Source organism: Sminthopsis crassicaudata, chromosome 2 (genome assembly GCF_048593235.1).
Source record: "Sminthopsis crassicaudata isolate SCR6 chromosome 2, ASM4859323v1, whole genome shotgun sequence".
Lineage (NCBI taxonomy): Eukaryota > Metazoa > Chordata > Mammalia > Dasyuromorphia > Dasyuridae > Sminthopsis > Sminthopsis crassicaudata.
Genome location: NC_133618.1, coordinates 57,225,303 through 57,245,685, shown reverse-complemented (window position 1 = coordinate 57,245,685; position 20,383 = coordinate 57,225,303). Strand labels below are relative to the sequence as shown.

Below are 20,383 nucleotides of genomic sequence, written 5' to 3'. Positions count from 1 at the left end.
CTTTCCCTGGCGATGCCCATGGCCCGTGTGGGGGCTGCCCGTGCTCAGCCTGTGGTCGGATGAAACTATTCTTGGGTCAGTCAGTCCACAAGGACTTATGAAGTATTTATGAGCCTGTGTCTCTGCCTCCTGGCCTTGGGTCTCTCAATTCCTTCTCCCCCTCCCCCAGCAGTCATAGACCTAGCTGGAGCTGGAAGGAACCTCAGACGTCATTGAATCCAAACCCCTCACCTTATTGGCAGAAAACTGAGTCAAGGCTCCTTGTCAGAGATTAATAAGTACTTGTTCCCTTCCTCGCTCCCTTTCTCCCTCCTTTCCTTCCTCCCTCCATCTTTCCTTTTCTTTCCTCCCTCTCTCTGTCTCTGTCCTCTGTCTGTCTCTCTCTCCCCCTCTTTTCCTTTCTTCCTATCTCTCTCTTCTTCCCTTTCCCTTTTTCCTTACTCCTTTTCCTTTCCTTTTTCTTTTCTTCCTCTATTTCCCTCCTTCCCTTTCTTCTGCCTTCTTCTTTCCTTTTCTTCCTTCATTTCCCTCCTTATCTTCCTTCCTCCTCCTCCCTCTTCCCTTCCTTCCTTTTTCTTCCCCTCACTCCTTTCCCTTCTCCCTCCGTTTGTCCCTTCTTTCCTCCTCTCTCCCTCCCTCTCTCTTTCTTCTTCTTTTCCTTTTCTCTCTTCTTCCTTCTCTCTTTTTCTTCCTTTCCTCTCTCTTTCCTTCCCTCCCTTTTCTCTCTTCCCCAGAACTATAATTCAAATGCACGTCTTCTGGTTCTTCCCCAGCACCCTTCCCATGCTTCTCCATAAAGTCCCTCACCCCTAATTCCACCTTCATCCCTCCAGCCCCAGGGCTTCTGCTTCCCACCCTAGCACCTTCCCTGCTTTCCTCTCCTCAGATCCCTTTGAGGACCTCCATCCTTTTCCTCCTGCATGAGAGCACGGAGGACCCATTTTATACCAGTCATTCCTGGGTGGGGGTGGGGATGGGGAGGCTGGAGTCCATCTCAGCACCTCTCTCCCCACATCCAACGTGCCTGGCAACAGCAGCCCTGGCCACTGTTGCTAAGAGAGACGGGAGGAGAAGCCTAGCAAAAGGGGGGTCAGGGTGCCCCCTTGTGGCAATCTGGGCAACCACCTTGGGTAGACCAACCTCCCGGTACCCTCCCCAGTACTGTGAGTGAGCATTGCAGGGATGGGGAAGGCTTGTTAAACTAAATACAGAAAGCAGTCCACAGCAAAAGCATCCTCTAGATTTGGGGGAAAATAAGGGATAAAAGCAGAGAAGGAGAAAACCTGGTAGCTGACTTTCAGCAACTTACAGATGGTACCTGACTAGGAAGCAATGGTGAAGAGGAAAGGAAAAGGGGGCTGCTTTAGAGGTAAAGCTTTGACCCCCAAGAACCTCATCGAGAAAGAAATAACAGGGAAAAGGAGTCCTTTCAGTCACAGGAAAGAAGGGGAAATTACCCCAAAATGTCTCCTTCCCCACACCCAGCTCCCAACCCCAAAGACTTGCTCTATTTATTTTTTTTTGGTGAGGATGGGGAGATGGGGGGAAGGAAAGGCAATCATGGCTTAGTGACTTGCCCAATCTAGTAAGTTTCTGTGGTCAAATTTGAACTCAGGTCCTCCTGACTCCAGAGCTGGTATTCTATCTACTGCACCACTCAACTGCCCCAAAAACTTGCTTCCCCTCCTTAATAGTATTTTATTTTTCCAAATACATGCAAAGATAGCTTTCAACATTCATTTTATAAGCCTTTATGTTTCCGTTTTTCTCCATTCCTCCCTTATCTCCTCCCTCCCCAAGAGAGCAAACAATCTGATATAGGTCAAACATGCTCTTAAACATATTTCCATATTTGTCATGTTGTGCAAAACAAAAAAAAAAAATCAGAACAAAAGGGAGAAAGAAAAAGCAAGCAAACAAAAGTGAAAATACTATTCTTTTATCCACATTCAGTCTCCCATGACTTGTTTTTAATGTAGCAGGGGAAAATGTTCAGTTGGGAGCTTTTTGGCATTTTTGTGAAATATCCTGTTAAAAAGAGAAAGGGTGAAAAACAAACATCTTCCTTGAAGGAAGAAAATGAAAGGAGTGCTAATCACCATAGAAGATGATCCTAGAGGAAATGCCAACCAAGGAGGAGACAGATAAACAATCTTTGTCTCTATTTCTCTTTCTCTCATACACATATTATCATCGATCAAAACTGGAAGAAAACACAAGGGCCATCTAGCTCAATCACCTCATTTTACAGATGAGAAATGAGTCCAAAGATTAAGTAATTATCTTAAGGTCATATGGAAGCATCGGGACTGAACACAGATCCTCTAACTTTAGCACTTCTTCCTTTCCACAACATCTCTCTTAACTGCAAATCCACCATTCTTTCACTGTAATCATATTGGCTTCTATAACTGGTGTTAAATAGAGACGAGAAGAGCAGAGATTGGAGCTGCTACTACTAGGTCAGCACTGAGGTTGAGAAGTCACTGAGTCAAGTCAACAGCCATTTATTAAATACTTACTATGTGCTAAGTAATGGGAATACAAAAATGGCAAGCTGCCCTTTAGGCCCTGTTCTAAAGAAGCTTGCTTTCTAGTGGAGAAGATGAAAATAAACAACTAGGTACATACAATATAGAGAGAAAGTGGAGAGAAGGGAATCTGAATAGGGAGGGCTTTTCACAGCTGAGGAGGGTGAGATACAGGGTTCCAGAAGAAGTGAGATTTGAATTGGGTCCTAAAGGAAACCATGAGAACCAAAAGCTGTTGAGGGAGACAGAGTTCTAGGTAGGGAGGGATAGCTATTAGGAAGGCACAGAAAGGTGGACATTATTTTCAAGGAATTGCAAATAGGTCAATATTGCTGAAATATATCCAGAGGATAGTAAGCCATAAAAAGACTGGCAAGGTAGAAAGGTGTCAGATCATGAACCACTTTAGATGCCAAATAGAGGGATTTATATTTGATCCTGAGGTAATTGAGTGGTGACACTGTTAGACTGCTGCTGCAGAAAAATCACCTTGACAGCTGAATGGATGATGGATTGGAACAGGGAGAGACCGAAGGGAGAAAGACCAGATAGAAAGTTATTGCAAGAGTTCAGGTGAAAGGTAATTTAGGTTGTGGCTGTGTGAATGGAAAGGAAGGGAGACCTATCCCAAATATGTTGCAAAAAGTAGACATAGCAACAGATTAAATAAAATAAGAAGAAGAAATAAGCGAGAAGAGTTGAAAATGATTGAAGATATGAGCTTGGATGACTAGGAATTTGTAATAGTAATGGGGAAGGTAGGAAGAGGGGAGGATTTGAGGGTGGGGATGGAAAAAAATAACAAGATCTGTTTTGCTCATGTTGTATTTGTGGATGCCCAAATGTTATGGGTGAGGCGTGGACAAAGAACTGTTAGGGGAAACTGAGAAGGAGGGGTGCCAGGAGAAAGCAGTGTTATGAAAACAGAGAGAAGAGAAAGTATTTAGAAAAGGGTGATCAGCCATATCAAATGCTATAGAAAAGTTGAAGGATAAGGATTCAGAAAAGGCCATTAAACTTGGAAATTAAGAAATCACTGGTACTTTTGGAAAGGGCAGTTTCAATTAAATGATGAGGTCCAGAATCCAGATTGCAGAGGATTTTAAAAAGAGAAAGGAGTGGAAGAGGAGACACCTAGTGTTGATGGTTGATAATTTAGTTGTGAAGGGGAGGAGAGATAAAGGATAATTGGCAAGGATGGCTGGATCAAATGGGTTTTCTGTTGTTGTTGTTGTTGGGGTTTTTTAAGGATACAGATGACAGAAGTCATCCCTTTTCCTTTGTAAACAGCAGGGAAAAATAAAGGGGGAAAGGACATAAAGGAGGCAGCCTACTGGAGAAGTCCAGAGGGAATGGGATCAAGGTTACATATAGAGGGTTTGCCTTTGGCAAGGAGTTATTTCTTGTCCAAGATCAGAGCAAAAAAAGGAGCCATGAAGAAAGATGTGTGAATAATTTGAGATGAGGAGAGAAGCAGAGCGAGTTCTCAACAAATGGCCTGAAATTTTCAGTGCCCTATGGGACAAGGGCCTTAACTAGAAGGGTTAAGGGCACAATGAGAGGCTGAAAGAGGAATGAAATGATTTGGAACAACCACCGTGAAAAGTGAGATGGTGAATCAGTTAACATGAATTGCTGTAGTGGGGACCAAGTTAAGATTAGATAATAAAATTGTAGTGAACCTAGTCAACAGTTTCATGATTTTTTTCCAGCTTTCTTTGCAGCATATGAATAGGAGCAAAGAAAATAAGTGATAGGAATAATCCAGTTTGGGTCTTGGCAAGCATGATTGAACAAACAGGAATAAGATTCAAGAAGAGATGGTAATGTGTTCAGCATTTTTGGACTCATTGCCATCTAGGGGAGGGGGTGGGGGAAGAAGGGAGGAAATTGGAACACAAGGTTTTGCAAGGATCAATATTGAAAAATTATCCATGCATGTTTTGAAAATAAAAACTTTAATTAAAAAAAGAATAGATGGTAATATACCATTGGTTTACCATGCAATCCAGATATAGAAGGGAGAAGAATGTAGCCAGTGATATCCTGGTGATGGTAGAGGGATTAGTGGTCTAGTTCAGAAGAAGAAAAGAGTTAGGATCATAAGACATAAGGAAAGATGGAATGATAAAAGATGATGAGCCAGTAAAGGAATTTCAGTGTTCATGAACCTAGAAGTAGAAAATCTGGGGGTGACACTAAGAAATTATTGTATGACCATTTCTGAGCAGTTGACGTGTTGTGGAAGCATAGATTTGGGGTCTTGAGTAGATCGGGGATCTGGGACATTAGGAAATTTGAGGGATAGCTAAATGTATGCCAAAATCCCCAAATGAAAGACTGCAAGTCAGACACTGAATTCATTAAGAAAGGAGAATGTCCTAGCTGTACCATCCTCCAGAATCTAAAGGAGGAGAATGCCTTGAGTGCTAGTGGCAGGGGAAGAATCTGGAAATAGTGGTGGGAATAAGGGGTATTCTGACTCCCCCACCATGTAGTACCAGGTAAAAGTAGCCAGTACTGGAAAGGGAGGTGAGGGAAGCAATCAGCAGGAAGGGTCACTATATCTCAATGAAGGCTTAACTAGCCCTAAGAGCACGTCCCAGATATTTAGAAGTGCAGGAAAAAGTCCCTTGGGTTAGTAGTTAGTATCCCCGGAATATCTAACTTTCTGAGAGACCCACATCCTCCACTCTCTCTCTCTCTCTTGAGTTTCCCAGTGGGGAAGGGAAGGGAGGCCCCCAGAAGAACTAGGGTCACTTGCTTCTAGATCTCCTCCCGAGCCAGATTCAAATTCCTCAGCCTGGAATTCAAAACCCTCTAGCATCTAGAAACTGCAACAAGATAGTAGATAACTGCCCAATATTGGCACAGCAAGCGCCCTGACTCTCTGACCTTGTTTAAAGTGGCTCCCCTCCAAGTTTATTCTCAACCACACTGAACGACTCTCCAGTCCCCAAACTCACCAACGGCCTAAGATTTTCCCTTTGCTCTGACTATATTCGGATTGTCCCTGGAGCTTTTCCCTTCTCCCTCTTCACCTGTTGAATTCCCACCCAAATTATCTGCTGCCTTCTACAGGAAAAGGTTCTTGATCCCTGGGAAGTTGAAAAATGACCTTCCCCATGGATATTGAACAATGAGTTCGATGTGCCTGGTACATAGTAGGTGCTCAATAAATATTTTTTGACTCAATTTGTGTTAATTACTTCTATTTCCTATTCTCTATTAGACTGAGTGATAGGAGGGGACTGTCTTCTCTAAATTTCACATCTCCCTCTATCACCTAGTATATTATTGTGCATTCAGCAGTGCTTAAATATTTCTTCTAAAAATACTGCACAAATTAATTCACACAAACACACACACGTATGTCAGTGGGATCTGAGACCTCATCCAAATAGTTGATCTCTCCACTGACATACATGGCTGCCCAAACATCCCATGCAATTCTTGTCATTGTCTTTCTGTGAATCTCCTAAAGATCACGTGCCCAACAAGTCTGGAGCTATCCCTTCTAGGTCTCTATGCTCTGTGGGCACCAGTCCCACATACTCAGACTGTCCCTAGGTCGTATCATATGACTAGCCCATTTCCCCTTCTGCTTTGCTCCTTCATTTACTGGAGGCTATCTTCTATATCATTCAAGTCCAACTCTAGTATTTCATCACAGTGTCAACATGACCCTGGATTCTCAAAGGCATATTGCAGACTGGATTATGCAATCTACCTGCGGGCATATTGCAGGTCCCTGATAAATCTCCTTCCATTTAATCCATCTTCCACACAGCTGACAAAGTAATTTTCCAAAAGTTTATATCTGACCGTGTCAACTCTCCCTCTGCTTGCTAAGCTCCTCATTATCTTCAGTCTCGAACATAGGAACAAATGTTCCTTTAGAACAAAGGAACAAATGTTCCTTTGGAACAAAGGAACAAATGTTCCTTTGGAACATTTGAAGCTCTTCATAACCTGGGCCCAACCATACCTTTCTAGTCTTACTATATGTCCTGTTCTATGAAGTGGGTTCACTCTTCCTGTGTCTGTCCATGGCTTTGCAATGGCCATCCTGCCATGCCTTCCATAATCTCCAAGCTCCAACCCCCTTAACTGCCTTGATTCCCACTCCCCAGAGTTTTTCTGTAATGGCTTTATGTGTTTTAATTATATTTAATCAATTTCCCCTGATCAAATTGAAGATTCTTGAGGGTAGGAGCAGATTATTTTTGTCAGGCACAGTGCTTGACTCAGAAGAGGTATTTTAAAAATGCTTATTCATTGATTGGGTGATTCTACCAAAAAGGGAAAATCTTAGAATCAATCCTAGACAAAAGATTTTATCTTTCCTCCAGTGCCCAGCCTGCTTGAATCTGAAAAGGCTCATTAGCAAAAGATTGGCCACTGGGTGACAAATTCTTTAACCATGGCAACCCATGAGAGGGAAAAAGTTAAAGCTTTTTTCTTTCTATGCTCAAATTAAAATTACCTGAAATCCAAAGCAGATGGTGGGGAATACATTAAATACAGCAAGCCAGGAGGAAGGCCTGTAAACAGATGAAACCAGGTGTTTAATAAAAAGAAAAACTGGAATCCCAGTTAACATTTGAGGTAGGGAAAGTACAAATGGATATCAGGAAACATTCTGCTTTTAATCACACAAGATAAAAATCAGGCTTTGGAAAAGACAGAGAAGTGCCTTTGATCACTGGCTGCTCTCAGCCCAGAGGGATGAATGGGATACAATCCTGCTGGTTCCTCTCTAGGATGGAGGGGAAGGGAGAGGAGGAATTTGTACCCTTATCCTTCAACAACCTGTTTGCCATGAGCAAAGGAAGGCACAGAACAGGGCAAGGAGCTGAAGCATGTGTACTTGTGGGTGACTCTAGGATTCTGACTGCAGCTTGGGGCATTATCTGCCATTTCCCTAGCTCCTGGCTGCAATGAATACCCAGAGATTGTGGAAATTAACTTTCAGGGCCATTGCTGATGTACGGCTCTTACTGGCATTTCGGCTCTACCCCTGACCATCTGGTGCCACTGAGAGAAACAGATGGACTCCAGTGGTTTCTGAAATGATCCTCTGTGTGACTCCCAAGAAATCATTTAATTGTACCTGCCAACTCCTCCCATGATCTACAAACCCTGAGTCCATTCCCCCTTCCTTCTCCCTCTCCTTTCACTGTTCTATATCCAGGTCATATAAGACTCCATCCTAGACTCTTCTCTTTTCTCTCCAGCTCCCGGGTTTCAACTATCATCTCTTATGCATTTGAGTCTCCAATTTCCTAATTCAGCCTTTACCTTTCTCCTGACTGTAACTCTTACTTCTCTGTCTGTCTATTGGACAACCTAGAACTAGGCATTTTATAAACATCTTAACTCATCATCACACCCCTCCCGTGCCCCCCTCCTTCTAATCTCCTTCTTACCTCCATCCTTCCGGTCAACCCAAGTTTAAAACCTCAGCCCCTCACACTTTACCCTCTCTGTGATTCAATCAGTTGTTTCTATCTTTATCAGGTATCTTATCTACTTCACTCCTCTGACACGGACCACCTTAGAGCAGACCTTCGTCACCTCAACCTTAGACTATTGCAATGGCTTCCTTGGAGAGGGGGTCTCTCTGCCTTAAATACCCACCAGTTCTAATCAATCTTTCATTCAAATATTGAATAGATTTTGGGGCAGAAAAGTATGATATAGATGCTGAGTCTGGAGTGAGGAGGACCTGAGTTCAAATACAGCCTCACTCACTCTGGACAAGTCACTTTACTCTGTTTCTTCATCTATAAAATGAGCCGGGGAAAGAAATGGCAAAAACCACTCCAATATCTTTGTTGAGAAAACTCCAGATGGGATCACAAAGGGTTGGACAAATTAAAATGGGTGAATCCAAAAAACTCAAGTTTGATCACGTCAATTCTGGGGGCTCCCTTTTGTCTCCAGAATCAAATATAAAATCCCCTGACTTTTAAAGCCCCTCATAACCAGGTCCCCTCCCACCCTTTTAGTTTCCTTCCTCCTTATATCCCTTGCATTCTCTTCACTTCACTTCAGTAACGTTCCTCCCACCAAACACTCCTCCTGACTACAGGCATTCTCCCTGACAGTCTCCCATGGCCGGGGCGCTCCTCCTCCTCATCTCTAGCTCCTAGCTTCCTTCGACTCAACTGAAGTTCCACAGAGAAGACTCTTCCTACCCTCCTTTGTCTTAGTGGTTATTTCCAAATGTTTTCTCTCTCTCTCAGTGCTTTGCACGTTTTCTCCACCATTAGACTGGGAACATCTTGAGAGCAGGAACTGTTCTTGCCTTTCCTTATATCCTCTGTGCTTAGCAGAGTGCCTGCCATACAGTAGGCACCTAATAAATGTTTGTTGACTAGCACCCCTATGCTGCCTCCCAACCCAGGACTATTCACTCTGTATTTGCCAAGCTATGCTACAGAACCTAGGGACCTTCCTCTACCATTGCTATGGTCCCCACGGTGGATCTTTCACCTTTTATGCCCCAGGCCCAACCAGGCCCTTTTAATTAGCTCCTAATCCACGAATGGTCCTGCCACTGGTTGTGTTTGGATATGATGCTTTTCTTGGCCGTGTGGACGCCCATTCATTCTCATCCATCCCAGTACAGAGGCCCTGTGGGCTCTGCTGGAGAGGGGCCCCGCCTGGCGATCACAGGACCTAGATTTTAGGCCCAGCTCATCACTCACTGGCCACGAAAGGTCATAAAATTTCACAACAGGGGGGGATGACCTAATCTGACCCTCTCATTTTACAGACCGGGAAGCGGAGGCCCCGATTATATGACTAACTTGTCCAGAGGCAACAAGAGGTGGTAGTCGGCCCTTCTCTGGTCCGTCTGCTGCAATGTTGTCATCTTGGACAAATCATTTAAACCACCCCAATCCTCAGTTTCTTCACCCACAAAATGGGGAGAATATTCCCTGTCTTTTGTCATAGGGTTGCAAAGATCTAATGAGACAATTGTAAATGTGAGGGATTTTCAGCATGATACAGAGAGAAGGAAGTAATGATGTGCTGGGGATTCTCAACCAGAGCACAGCCTGCATTCCAGCCCCAGCCTTAACTATGGGCACTCGGTGGCACAGTGGTTCAAGCCCAGTCTCAGGCACTGACCAGCTATGTGACCCTGGCCAAACTACTTAACTCTGTTTGCCTCAGTTTTCCCATCTGTCAAATGGGCTGGAGAAGGAAATAGCAAATCACTTCAGTATCTTTGCCAGGAAAATCCCAAATGAGGTCACAAGCAGTCAGACTTTGACTTTGGACAAGTCACTCCATCTCAATTTCCTGTGGAGACGCAATGTGGAGCCTCATAATCTCAAAAACACCTTCTAGCTCTACCCTGATGACAGCTACATTTCTCTCAGCTTCCTCATCTGTGAAAGTCTAACCCATTAGACTTAAAGGCTCTAAGACCCCTTCCAGCTACAACTAGACTCTTTTGGCCTACAAGTACAAATGGGATCAGGACGGGTTTTCTAGAACAGGCTGCTGCCATACTTCCCTTTCACCCCAACGGAATACAAACTCCTTGAAGGGAGAAAACTTTATTTTTGTCTTTGCAATCCCCAAATCCTGCAAGGTGCCTGGGACATGAGAGTGCTTGGAAAGTGCCTGCTGGGTTGCCATTGTTCTCCATTTTCTGCCCGAGGACCAGGAGCAGCCAGCTCCCCGACACCCACCTCGGTGACCGCTGGGGCTCAGGACCGAGGCTGTCGGGCTTCAGGTAGTACTTCACCACAATGACGAGGCTCAGATAGGAGGCAGCCAGCGTACCTAGGATGCTAACACACACAGACACAGTGCTTAGCTGGATTCTCCCATTGAGCTGAGTCTGGGCTCACTTGGCCTGTAATCAGGTTAAAATGAATGAATGAGAAACAAGAAGCCCAGCCAAATGGGCGCCGTACCTGGCTGGCTTCCTGGCTGCCGTGTTAGCGGCTGAGCCAGAGATGGGGCCAGAATTTACACACGACTCAAAGGTCCTGCCCTCCCCTCCTCCTGGATAAAAATGACCTGAAAACCATATTTGAGAAGGGAATGGGGAGGCCGGCAAGACACCTGGCTCCTGTCCTCAGGAACGTCCCCTGCCCTTCGGCCCTAAGTCTGAGTTTTTATTTCCATGTGGGAAAAATAGTTTATCATGATAAAAAGAGGTCCAGACTTGCTGCCTCTGATTCATCCAGCCTGTGTGACCATGGACAACTCCCCCAAAACTCTCAGTTTCCCCAGCCAAACTATTTAAGATTCTAAGTTACAGGCTGAGAGTTTCCTATACTACTGAAATCATACTGAACCATCCCCAAAAGGATGTGTGTTTACTGGACAAATGTAATCACTGACACCCTCATCCCTTCCCTAATCTCGAGCCAAAAAAAGGCCAGACAAAATGCATGAGAAAAATCCTCAAACTTCCAAACTTAGCATGTCCTCACTCTTCCCAGGGAGCGACCCCAAAATGTGCATGTACCTTGTATATTTCTGGAAGCTGATTTCCCGAGGAGAAGAGAGAGGGAAAATGATGAGGATGCAGAGGATGGACAGCGTAAAGCGTTGATCTATATACCAGGGCTGAGGGACAGCTGAGACACTCCCACTGAGGGTTTCATTTGGCAAGAAAAAGTCACACACTGGAGAGAACAGAAAGGAAAATCAGATCATGGAGCCAAAAAGCCCCTCAGAGACCACGAAATTCAATTTCTTCATTTTTCAATGGGGAACCAAGACCCAAAAAGGTCCCCCTTGCCTGAAGTCACCCAGGCATTATGTAGCAGAGTTGGGGTTCCAACCCAGTTCCAAGAACTCCAATCCAATCATACTTGGGCCACTGCAGATCCCCAGGAGAACAGGAGGGATGCTGTCAACAGTAAGACGAAGTGAACTAAAGCTAAGTGAAGTGAGCCAGACCAGGAGATCATTGTGCATGGCAACAGGATTTATATGATGATCAAGTCTGACGGATGTGGCTCTTCTCAACAACGAGATGACTCAGGCCAGTTCCAATGGTCTATCATAGAGAGAGCCATCTGTACCCAGAGAGAGGATCGTGGGAACTGATTGTGGATCACAACATAGTATTGTAATCTTTTTCTTGTTTGCTTGCATTTTGTTTTTTTTCTCATTTTTCCCTTTTTGATCTGATTTTTCTTGTGCAGCAAGATGATTGTGGAAATATGTATAGAAGAACTGCACATGTTTAACATATAATGAATCTAGGGGAGGAGGCGGGGGGAAGGGAGGGAAAAATTTAGAACACAAGGTTTGGCAAAGGTGAATGATGCAAATTACCCATTCGTGTGTTTTGAAAATAAAAAACTTTGATAAAAAAAGAAAAAAAGATGAAGAATCTTCAGCAGAAATTCCCAGGAGTCCAGTGAAAGAACTCCCACGACTTCTGCAAGCTGACTTTGGTACAGAGGCTAGTTATCAAAACTGCCAAGTATACACTATGTTTGGTAACCACCAAAGTTTGATGCCCATATAAGTTATTATTGTTACTGTGAAGCTTTTATCAAGTCCATGGTTTCTAGGGGGGCATTTTCCTGCCTCAGAAAAGGCAGGGCACCATGATAAAAAGATGAAACAACTCATTTAGTCAGAAGATCTGGATTCAAGTCCTGGATTTGCCAGTTATTATATAATTTACTGTGCCTCAGTTTCTTCATGTGTAAAGTGGGATACATTTCCCTATCTCATAGGGTTGTTATTGGAGAAAGTATTTTTAAATCTTGAAGTGATGCAAAAATTGGAGCTATTATTGTGTTAGCAGTATCATCATCATCATCATCATGTACTCAGACACCCCTGTCTATTCTTTACACTTGAGGTGGTCCATTCTCAGACTTTTTAAATAAAAACATGTATAAACATCCACCTAGATAAAACCATACAAAGCAAAACACTTAAGAACAATGCAAACTCTCCTTCCTTTCCTTAGGAGGGTGGGAGACTCTCAATGCCTGGAGGAGATAATTGCATCTCTTGGTTTTTCAGTACTGTTTTTCTTTGTTACAAAGGAAAAAATCACTGGTCTGGGGAACAGGTATACATGCAGAAGTGAGTGATGTAAAAATAAAAGGCATCAACAGCTAGCATTGTTATCATGCTTTAAGCTTGCAAAATGCTCTACAAATTATGCCCTAGAACTTTAAGCTTTAATAGTTTAAAACTGCACTAAGGCTTTTGGGACAACTTATCTTGTTTAATCCTTACAACAATCCTAGGTGATTCTTTTTGTTGTTTTTCAGTTGTTTCAATCATGTTCTACTCTTTGCGACCCCAATTGGTAGTTTGCCATTTTCTTTTCCAGCTCATTTGACAGATGAGGAAACTGAGATAAACAGGGTAAAGTGACTTTTCCAGAGTCCCACACTGTCTGAAGCTAGATTCGATCTCAAATCTTCCCAAATCCAGGTCCAGCATTCCATCCCTTCACCATCTAGAGAAAGTAGGTGCTATTATTATCATCCCCATTTTACAGATAAAGACACTGAGACAGCCGGAGGTTAAGGAAAGCCCACAGTCACACAACTACTAAGTGCTCAGGCTTTCCTGACTCCAGGTCTGGTCTATCCACTGCACCACCTAGCTGCATCAATAAAATTATAATTTTAAAAAAAGATCATACAAACAGTATTCCCTGGGGCAGAATGAGAATTGGAATGAAAATTCACTTGAGTTTTTTTTTTTTTTTCATTACCATCAACCAGGAAAATGTGCACTTTTCTAGGACACTGAAGGAAAAGAGATGTCCAGCTGCTGACATGACATTCCCCAGCCCAGTTTTTCAACAGACATGGCATGAAAGCCTTGAAGTTTTCAGGGGACCCATGACAGGACAGAATTAAATTTTAATTTAGTTTAGCTTACTGGTTAATTATGATAGTTTCTGGCAGGTGAGGGAGGGGTTGTCATGAAATTAAACCAATAAGCATTCCAGCTCTCCAGTTCATTGCCTCCACGACCCTAACTCCCTTCTTTCTCTGAGCCTACCTAGCTCACAAGAAAAGTGCTTTTGCAAACCTGGAGCCACAATCCAAAAGAGGGAAGCCCATCAAAGTTGGAGGGGGGGGCCTCGCGATGGGAGGCGATAAATTCTCCAGAAAACACCAAAAGGGAAGTGCTTACATTTGTCCATCTGATCCCCTACAACCTTCAGGAAGGCCACAGAAATCATGAACATATCCACGATGAAGCAGATTTCGCAGAGCTTCCCAATGGCCGATCCGCAGAGCACTCTGACCACACCCTGATAGGTAGACTGGCCACTGACAGAGGCGGCGTAAGCCAGGATGACCAGGCCGCTAATGAGGAAGACTAGAGACACCTGTCAAAAAAAAAGACCTTTCAGTAAAACTGGGCTGGGACTGCCAGCCGTCCTCGTCAAGGACACAGGCAGGGCAAAAGCAGGGATGTTCAGGGGCCATGCCCTTTGTGCCCTCCAATCCAAACTCACACTCCACAGGCCATACTAAATAAGTCTCTTCCACCATCACCTTATCCCTGGAGGAGGACTGCAGGATTTAGAATTCTATTGTGGCTCTTAAACAAGGATCCAAAGATCATTATCTTATCCCTATGGTAGAATTTAGAAATGGATAAAATCCAAACCTTCTAAATCAAAGGTTCTTAACCCGATGGGGCTGATGTAGACACCAGATAATGGAGTTCGGCCAGGTGAAGAATTCACAATGGCCGCTCTCTTTGATAAAAGGCATGTTTACTTAGAGGAAGGGGTTACAGGCAAAATGATGGGATACAATCGACATCAGGATTGTAAAATATGAAGAGGATTTGGGAGAGCACAGAAAGGGTTTTAATAACTAATGATGGAAAGGGCAAGTTCTCTGGTGGAAGGAAGTTTCATGAGGATGGACCGTGCCCATAGCTGGCAGACTGAATCCTGGAAGGAACTGAGCATCCTAACAGAGTTAGTTATAAGGAAGAGAAGTAGGATCAGGAGCATAGTGGGGTTAGGGCAGATACCACAAGAAAAGGGGGAATAGAAAGGGGAAAGATACCATAAGATCTGGTACATTTGTTGGTGAATGGCAACAAATTGTGACGCATGAATATAATGGGATGTTAAAGCACCATAAGCAATTAGGTGCATGAAGAATTCAGGGGATTTTTTGGGAAAGCCATGTGAATTGATACAGAGTGAAATAAATAGGAAAATAATTCAGTGGAGAGAAAATCTGAGTTTAAATATTGCCTCGAGCTGTGTGAACATGGGAGATTATTTAATCTCTCAGGGCTTCAGTTCCCTCACATATTAAATTAGAGAATTGGATTGGAGGAAATCGAAGGTCCCTTCCAGATCTAAAACTGTATTCTATGGTGATTTATATAGTGACCATATTAGCACAAAGGGATTTCATCAATGCAGTGAGCTACTGTGGCTTCAGAGAACTTTATAGGGAAGCCTACCTCTTCCTATGTGTTGGCAAAGAATTGCTCTTCAGTCATTTTAATTGTGACCTCATTTGGGGTCGAAGATTTTGGAGTGGTTTGCCATTTCCTTCTCCAGCTCATTTGACAAATGAGAGAATTGAGGAAGACAGAGTTAGGTGACTTACAAGTCACACAGCTAGTGTGTGAGACCAGAATTGAATTCATAAAGGTGAGACTTCCTGACTCCAACCCCAGCTTATATCCACTGCAGTGTCACCTAGCTACCTTGGGAAAAAGTTTAATAGACCATAAATGTGCTAAGTGAAAAACATTCTCACCCACAGCCAATGTATTGATTTATTTTGATTAAACATATTTGTTAGGAAGGAGAGAAGTCTCAGTGACTTAAAAAAAAAGATTAAAACATTTTTAGAAGAACTTTAGGGCACTATATTGATGTGAGTTATTATTTCTCTCCTTATTGCCAGAGGCTTAAGTACTCTGATTAAGAGAGAGCTGGATTGATAAAACTCAGTTCAGCCACATGGTCTTCCTTGAAACACATCCCAGAATCCATTCACTCCTCAGAAATAGCATCTGTTCCCACTCAGCCATATGTCAGAGAAAGAACACTGAATCTGGGGGTCAGAGGACCTGGATTTGAGCCCTGGGCTTGCAATGTTAGGGCCCAGCTGGTTCCCATCTCTAGATCTGTTTTTTCCTCCATAAAATGAGTGGGTTAGTCTAAATGATCTCTACAGTTCTTTTAATTTGGACAATTATAGAAATTAAAGTAGGCAAAGATAGCCTCAAGGATTCAGGTTTTAAAATAAAAGCAGAAGAGGGTCGTGACTGGGGAGTACAGTGGCTAGAGGGGTTTGAATTCAAGATGTAGATTATCTATGAAGATATCTAAGGAAAGAGACAGAAGGTCAATAATCTGTGTGTGCTTCCTCTTTTCCAATGGAATAGTCTTTTTCCCTCCTGGCTTGACTATAAAGTCCTTGTGAGCACTTCCCCTTTGGTGTTTGGTCCCCTCATCTATAAAATGAGCTGATTCAGACAGAACAGGAATTCTTAACCTTTTTTGTCATCGGCCCCTTTGGTAGGTCTTAACACATAGTAGGTGTTTAATATACCACAACCCTAACAGACACATAATAATTTTTTTTTTAAAAAGTTAGGATTACAGTTTTAGATCTTAAAGATCATTTAATCCAGAGAATCTAACTTGGCAGACTGGTGAAGCTCATGAACCCCTTCTTCGAATCATGTTTTAAAATAATTGAAGGAAAATATAATAAAATTGAAGGAAATGTTCAATTTCGGTTAGAAATTAGTCAAACCAAACCAAGCCAAACTCTAAGATGTAATTTCTTTCCATGTAAATTTGTGGACCACCCCCCAAAAAATTTGCTCATGGATTGACAAGGCCCATAGACCTCAGATTAAAAACCTTTAGTCTATTCTAACTTCCTAATTTTGCAGTTGAAGAAACTGAGATTAAAGTGATTTTTTTCTTCAAGACCATTCAGATAACAGGTAGCTTAGCCAAGATTCTGATTAACTTAGCCAGATCCTCCAACTCAAGCAAAGAGTGGAGGGAATCTTTCTGTCACACCATGGAGCCTCTTGCTTTTTTGACGGGACTTAGAGTAAAGAGTTTTGAAATGAGAAGACCCACATGTAAATCCTGACTGAATGATTTTGGGAAAGTCATAGACTTTCTCTGAACCTCAGTTCCTTTGATCTGTTCAAGAATCAGTTATTATCAAAAGAAGATTGGAATCAATCCCTTCTGTATCTTGCTTCTGCGATCCCCAAATCACACTACTATGACTTGACTTTTTACTTAGCTCTCTTCTCAGTAGCCCGAGTCAATGAAGACTTTCGTTTCCAATCTTCTCTGACATCATCAGCTCATCCAAAAAGTTTAAAGAGAAAAAATTTTTACCCAACAGTTCAGTGAGGAAACAAAGCCTTAAAGACAAATTTAAAAAATCACACTTCCATAAAGCCAATAAACTTTATATTTTCAATCAAATAATAGCAAAGGAAATTTTTATTTTCCTCAAGGAGAAAAATATAAATCTATGAGACCTCCAATACTGTTTATTCGCTATCATGTAAATATCCCTGCATTAGGAGGGAAATTTATGTATTTTATCCAGATAAATATGAATAAATGTGAAATCCTGTCCTAAAGGAGCTTAAAAATCTAATTGAAGAGAAAAGATGAATACATGGGAATGGTCAATTCATTACAAGATAATATTGTTTTTCCCTGGAGAAAGAAAAGTTCTAGAATTTGAGAGTTGGAAAGGATCTCAGTTGCCATCTACACCAGCTCATAATAGAAAGGAATCTCTGCTGTAATTGATACAAGGGGGTGTCTAGCTTCCATGAAGGCCTGGAAGGGCAGAAGCCCATCCTTCTCAAGGCACTTGTTTCCATTTTGCAACAGTTCTCCTTGGTAGAAAGTGTTTCCTCCCTGCTTCTAGATAGCTTCTATCTGCATCTAATTCTGTCCTCTCCAGTTAAAACTACAATCCTTACAATTATGTCACTGTAGTCAGCTCAGTTGGTCCCAGTTTTAGACTGGTTTGTTGGGTACCAATCTGAGCAGCCAGCCTAAAGCACCTACTATGTGCAAAACGCTGGAGAATACAAGATGGCAAAGAGCATGGTCCATCCTCAAGAGGCAAGAAGATACAAGAAGTCATCTAAAGTAGGGAAAGTCACCAAATCTTGGCGATAACGCCAATAGAGAGTTTCATGAACTGTCCATTTCAGTAACAACACACACACAAGACTTGTGGCAACTGTGACGTTGCTTCTTCTCAGGTACCTGCTAAAGACACCTGCTCTAAAATCCAAGGGACAGCCAGGCAGGGAGGAGCCCACTCGTTCTTCCTGCGGCTGGGGAGGCTGAGGTTGGCGGATTGCTTTCAGTCTGGGAATTCTGAGCTATAATAGGGTAAAAGTCAATCAAGAATCAGGACTAAGTCTGCCACCAATATGGTGAACCGTGGAAAGTGGAAGGCCCCCCAACTAAGGAGGAGCAAACCAGAATGGACCAGAAAAACAGAGCAAGCTTTCATACTGGTAAGTATGGGGATCAGGAGCGGCTGGTGCGGGCAAGACAGGGAGACCCAGTCTTAAATATGTGCGTGGTACAGGGAAAGTAGTTCTGAGAGGCAGGATCAGAACTCAGATCCCTCCTAACTACAAGTCTGATATTCTTTCTGCTGCACCCAACTGTCTCAATATTTACTCACTCTTTCCTCTTTCAAAAGATAAACCAGAGAAGTGATCATTTTTGCTTTATCTGTACTTGGCAAAAATAAAAACAAAATGAAAAAATACTACTCTGGGAATTAGATCCAGATTCTAGTCCCAGCCCCATCACTAAATCAGTGAGTAACCTTGCTTTATTCATTATCTGTCTGTCTCTCCTTCCTCTTTTTCTCTTATTCTCTTTCTCTCTCACTCTCTCTTGCTTTCTTTCTTTCGATGACTTTTACTCTCTATATTTGTGCCTCTCTATATTTTCCTCAAATTTCTGTCTCTATCTCTGTTCTCTTTCCCTCTCTCACCCTTTCTTTTCTTTTTCTCCTCCTCCTTCTCTCTCTCCTCTGTCTTTCCAGTTGTATGCCTCTGTCTCTCTCCTTACCTTTCTGTTTCTGTCTCTCTCCCTTTCTGTTTCTCCCTCCTTCTCTCCCCCCTCTGACTCTGTCTCTCTCAGCCTCTCTGTTTCTCTCTCTCTGTGTCTCTGTCTCTGTGTCTCTTTCTCTATCTCTCTCTCACTGTTAATGAGGAAGTTCAAGATTCCTTCCAGCTTGAACAGTTTGTAATGACTCAGCATGTACACAAATGATAATAAGGTAGAATGTGATAGGGACAAAGGGGAGGATAAGCAAAGGGGTTATGAGAAATTCATATAGGGGGAAACAGATTTCCCTTTCCCAGGAAGAGGAGGGGGAGATCTGAGTCAGATTTTGAAGAAGAGAATGGAAGGCTTGACATAAAGGAAAAGAAGAAAAAGGGAAGAACTCATTTTAGGGACTAGGGCTAGCATGAGCAAAGAAATGGGAAGAGGGCAGAACAAGAATAAGTGAAGGTTTTTAGCTGGGATAGCATGTGAAGAGTATTAATATGAAAGAAGGCTAGACCAAAAAGAGAGTAGATGGAGATAGGAGCCAGTTCTTGTGAGGGGAGAGAGACAGAGACAGAGAGATACAGAGAGAGACACAGAGACATACAACTGGAGAGACACAGAGAGACAGAGAAACAGAGAGAGAGAGAGAGAGAGAGAGAGAGAGAGAGAGAGAGAGAGAGAGAGAGAGAGAAAGAGAGAGAGAGAGACAGAGACAGAGACAGAGACAGAGAGAGACAGAGACAGAGACAGAGACAGAGAGAGAGAGAGAGAGAGAGAGAGAGAGAGAGAGAGAGAGAGAGAGAGAGAGAGAGAGAGAGAATGGATTATTTATTTTTAAATCTTTTCCTAAAACAGGATTTTCCGTTTTGTGGTCAGAGGAGGGGTAGCAGGATGTAGTGGGCAGAGAGGACCAGCCTTGTCAAAAAGACCAGCTATTGTGGTTTTGGACTGAGAATTCTGAAGGCTCTTGGAGGGTCTGAGTCCCTCATTTAATAGATGAAATGGCTGAGGACTAGTGAGGTTAAGTAACCTATTTGCATCCAGGTCCTCTGAGTCCAGACCCTAGGCTCCTCTCTACTCTACCTCACTCATGGACCAGTCAGCCTCTCAGTACTCCCGGGCCACTCTCTAAGACCCTGAATAATCAGCATCACCCTGAAGTGATGAAAAAGGGGTGTCCACGCCACTGAAGTCAGAGGGAAAAGGAAAGAAAATATTTCATCAAATAACACCAATTTTATACCCATTTGCTGAGTTTGGCTTGAATTTTATTTGAGCTGCAAACCCCTTCTTCCTCCCCCCAGAGAAATCCCACTCCAGCTGAGTTCTTCCACCTCTTCCATAGGAATTCACAGGAGGTTCCCGGGCACTTACCAGCTCCATGATTAGGGCAGGGGCGATGCCGCCTGCTTGACTGAAAGCCCACGAAAAGTTTAGGAGTCCGGCTCCCAGAGCCGATTTCAGCAGAATAAAAACAGCCCCGACAGAGGATAAGCTCGGTGTCCTGACTTCCAGTGAGGGCTTGTCCAACAGACCAGTCTTTTCTCTGTTCACTTCTTCCATATTTGAAAAAGGAAGGGAGGAAATAGTCCAGTTTTCAAAACTTTCCCTCTTCTTGCTCCAGCGGATCTCCTCCTCCAAGAGTCAATTCAGCTCTGCTCTGTCTCCGGGGAGAACAAGGTTTCTCTGTCCAGCTTCACTTGGAGTCAATTAATGCACTTTGATTTCCCCCAACCACTGAGCCACTTAAGAGAGTCTCACAGAGACTCCACCC

General features: G+C 43.1%; 1 protein-coding gene across 1 annotated transcript in view; it reads right to left on the bottom strand.

Moving 5' to 3' along the window:
- SLC38A8 (solute carrier family 38 member 8) overlaps window positions 1–20,383 on the bottom strand; it is a 28,722-nt gene extending 8,339 nt beyond the window's left edge. The window contains exons 1-5 of the mRNA XM_074286355.1: window positions 19,984–20,383; window positions 13,686–13,884; window positions 11,029–11,188; window positions 10,241–10,342; window positions 7,018–7,075 (exon numbers count right to left, since the gene is read on the bottom strand). Of these exons, the coding sequence (XP_074142456.1) occupies window positions 7,018–7,075; window positions 10,241–10,342; window positions 11,029–11,188; window positions 13,686–13,884; window positions 19,984–20,172 (708 nt within the window). The 5' untranslated portion in view covers window positions 20,173–20,383. The remainder of the gene's footprint in view (window positions 1–7,017; window positions 7,076–10,240; window positions 10,343–11,028; window positions 11,189–13,685; window positions 13,885–19,983) is intronic.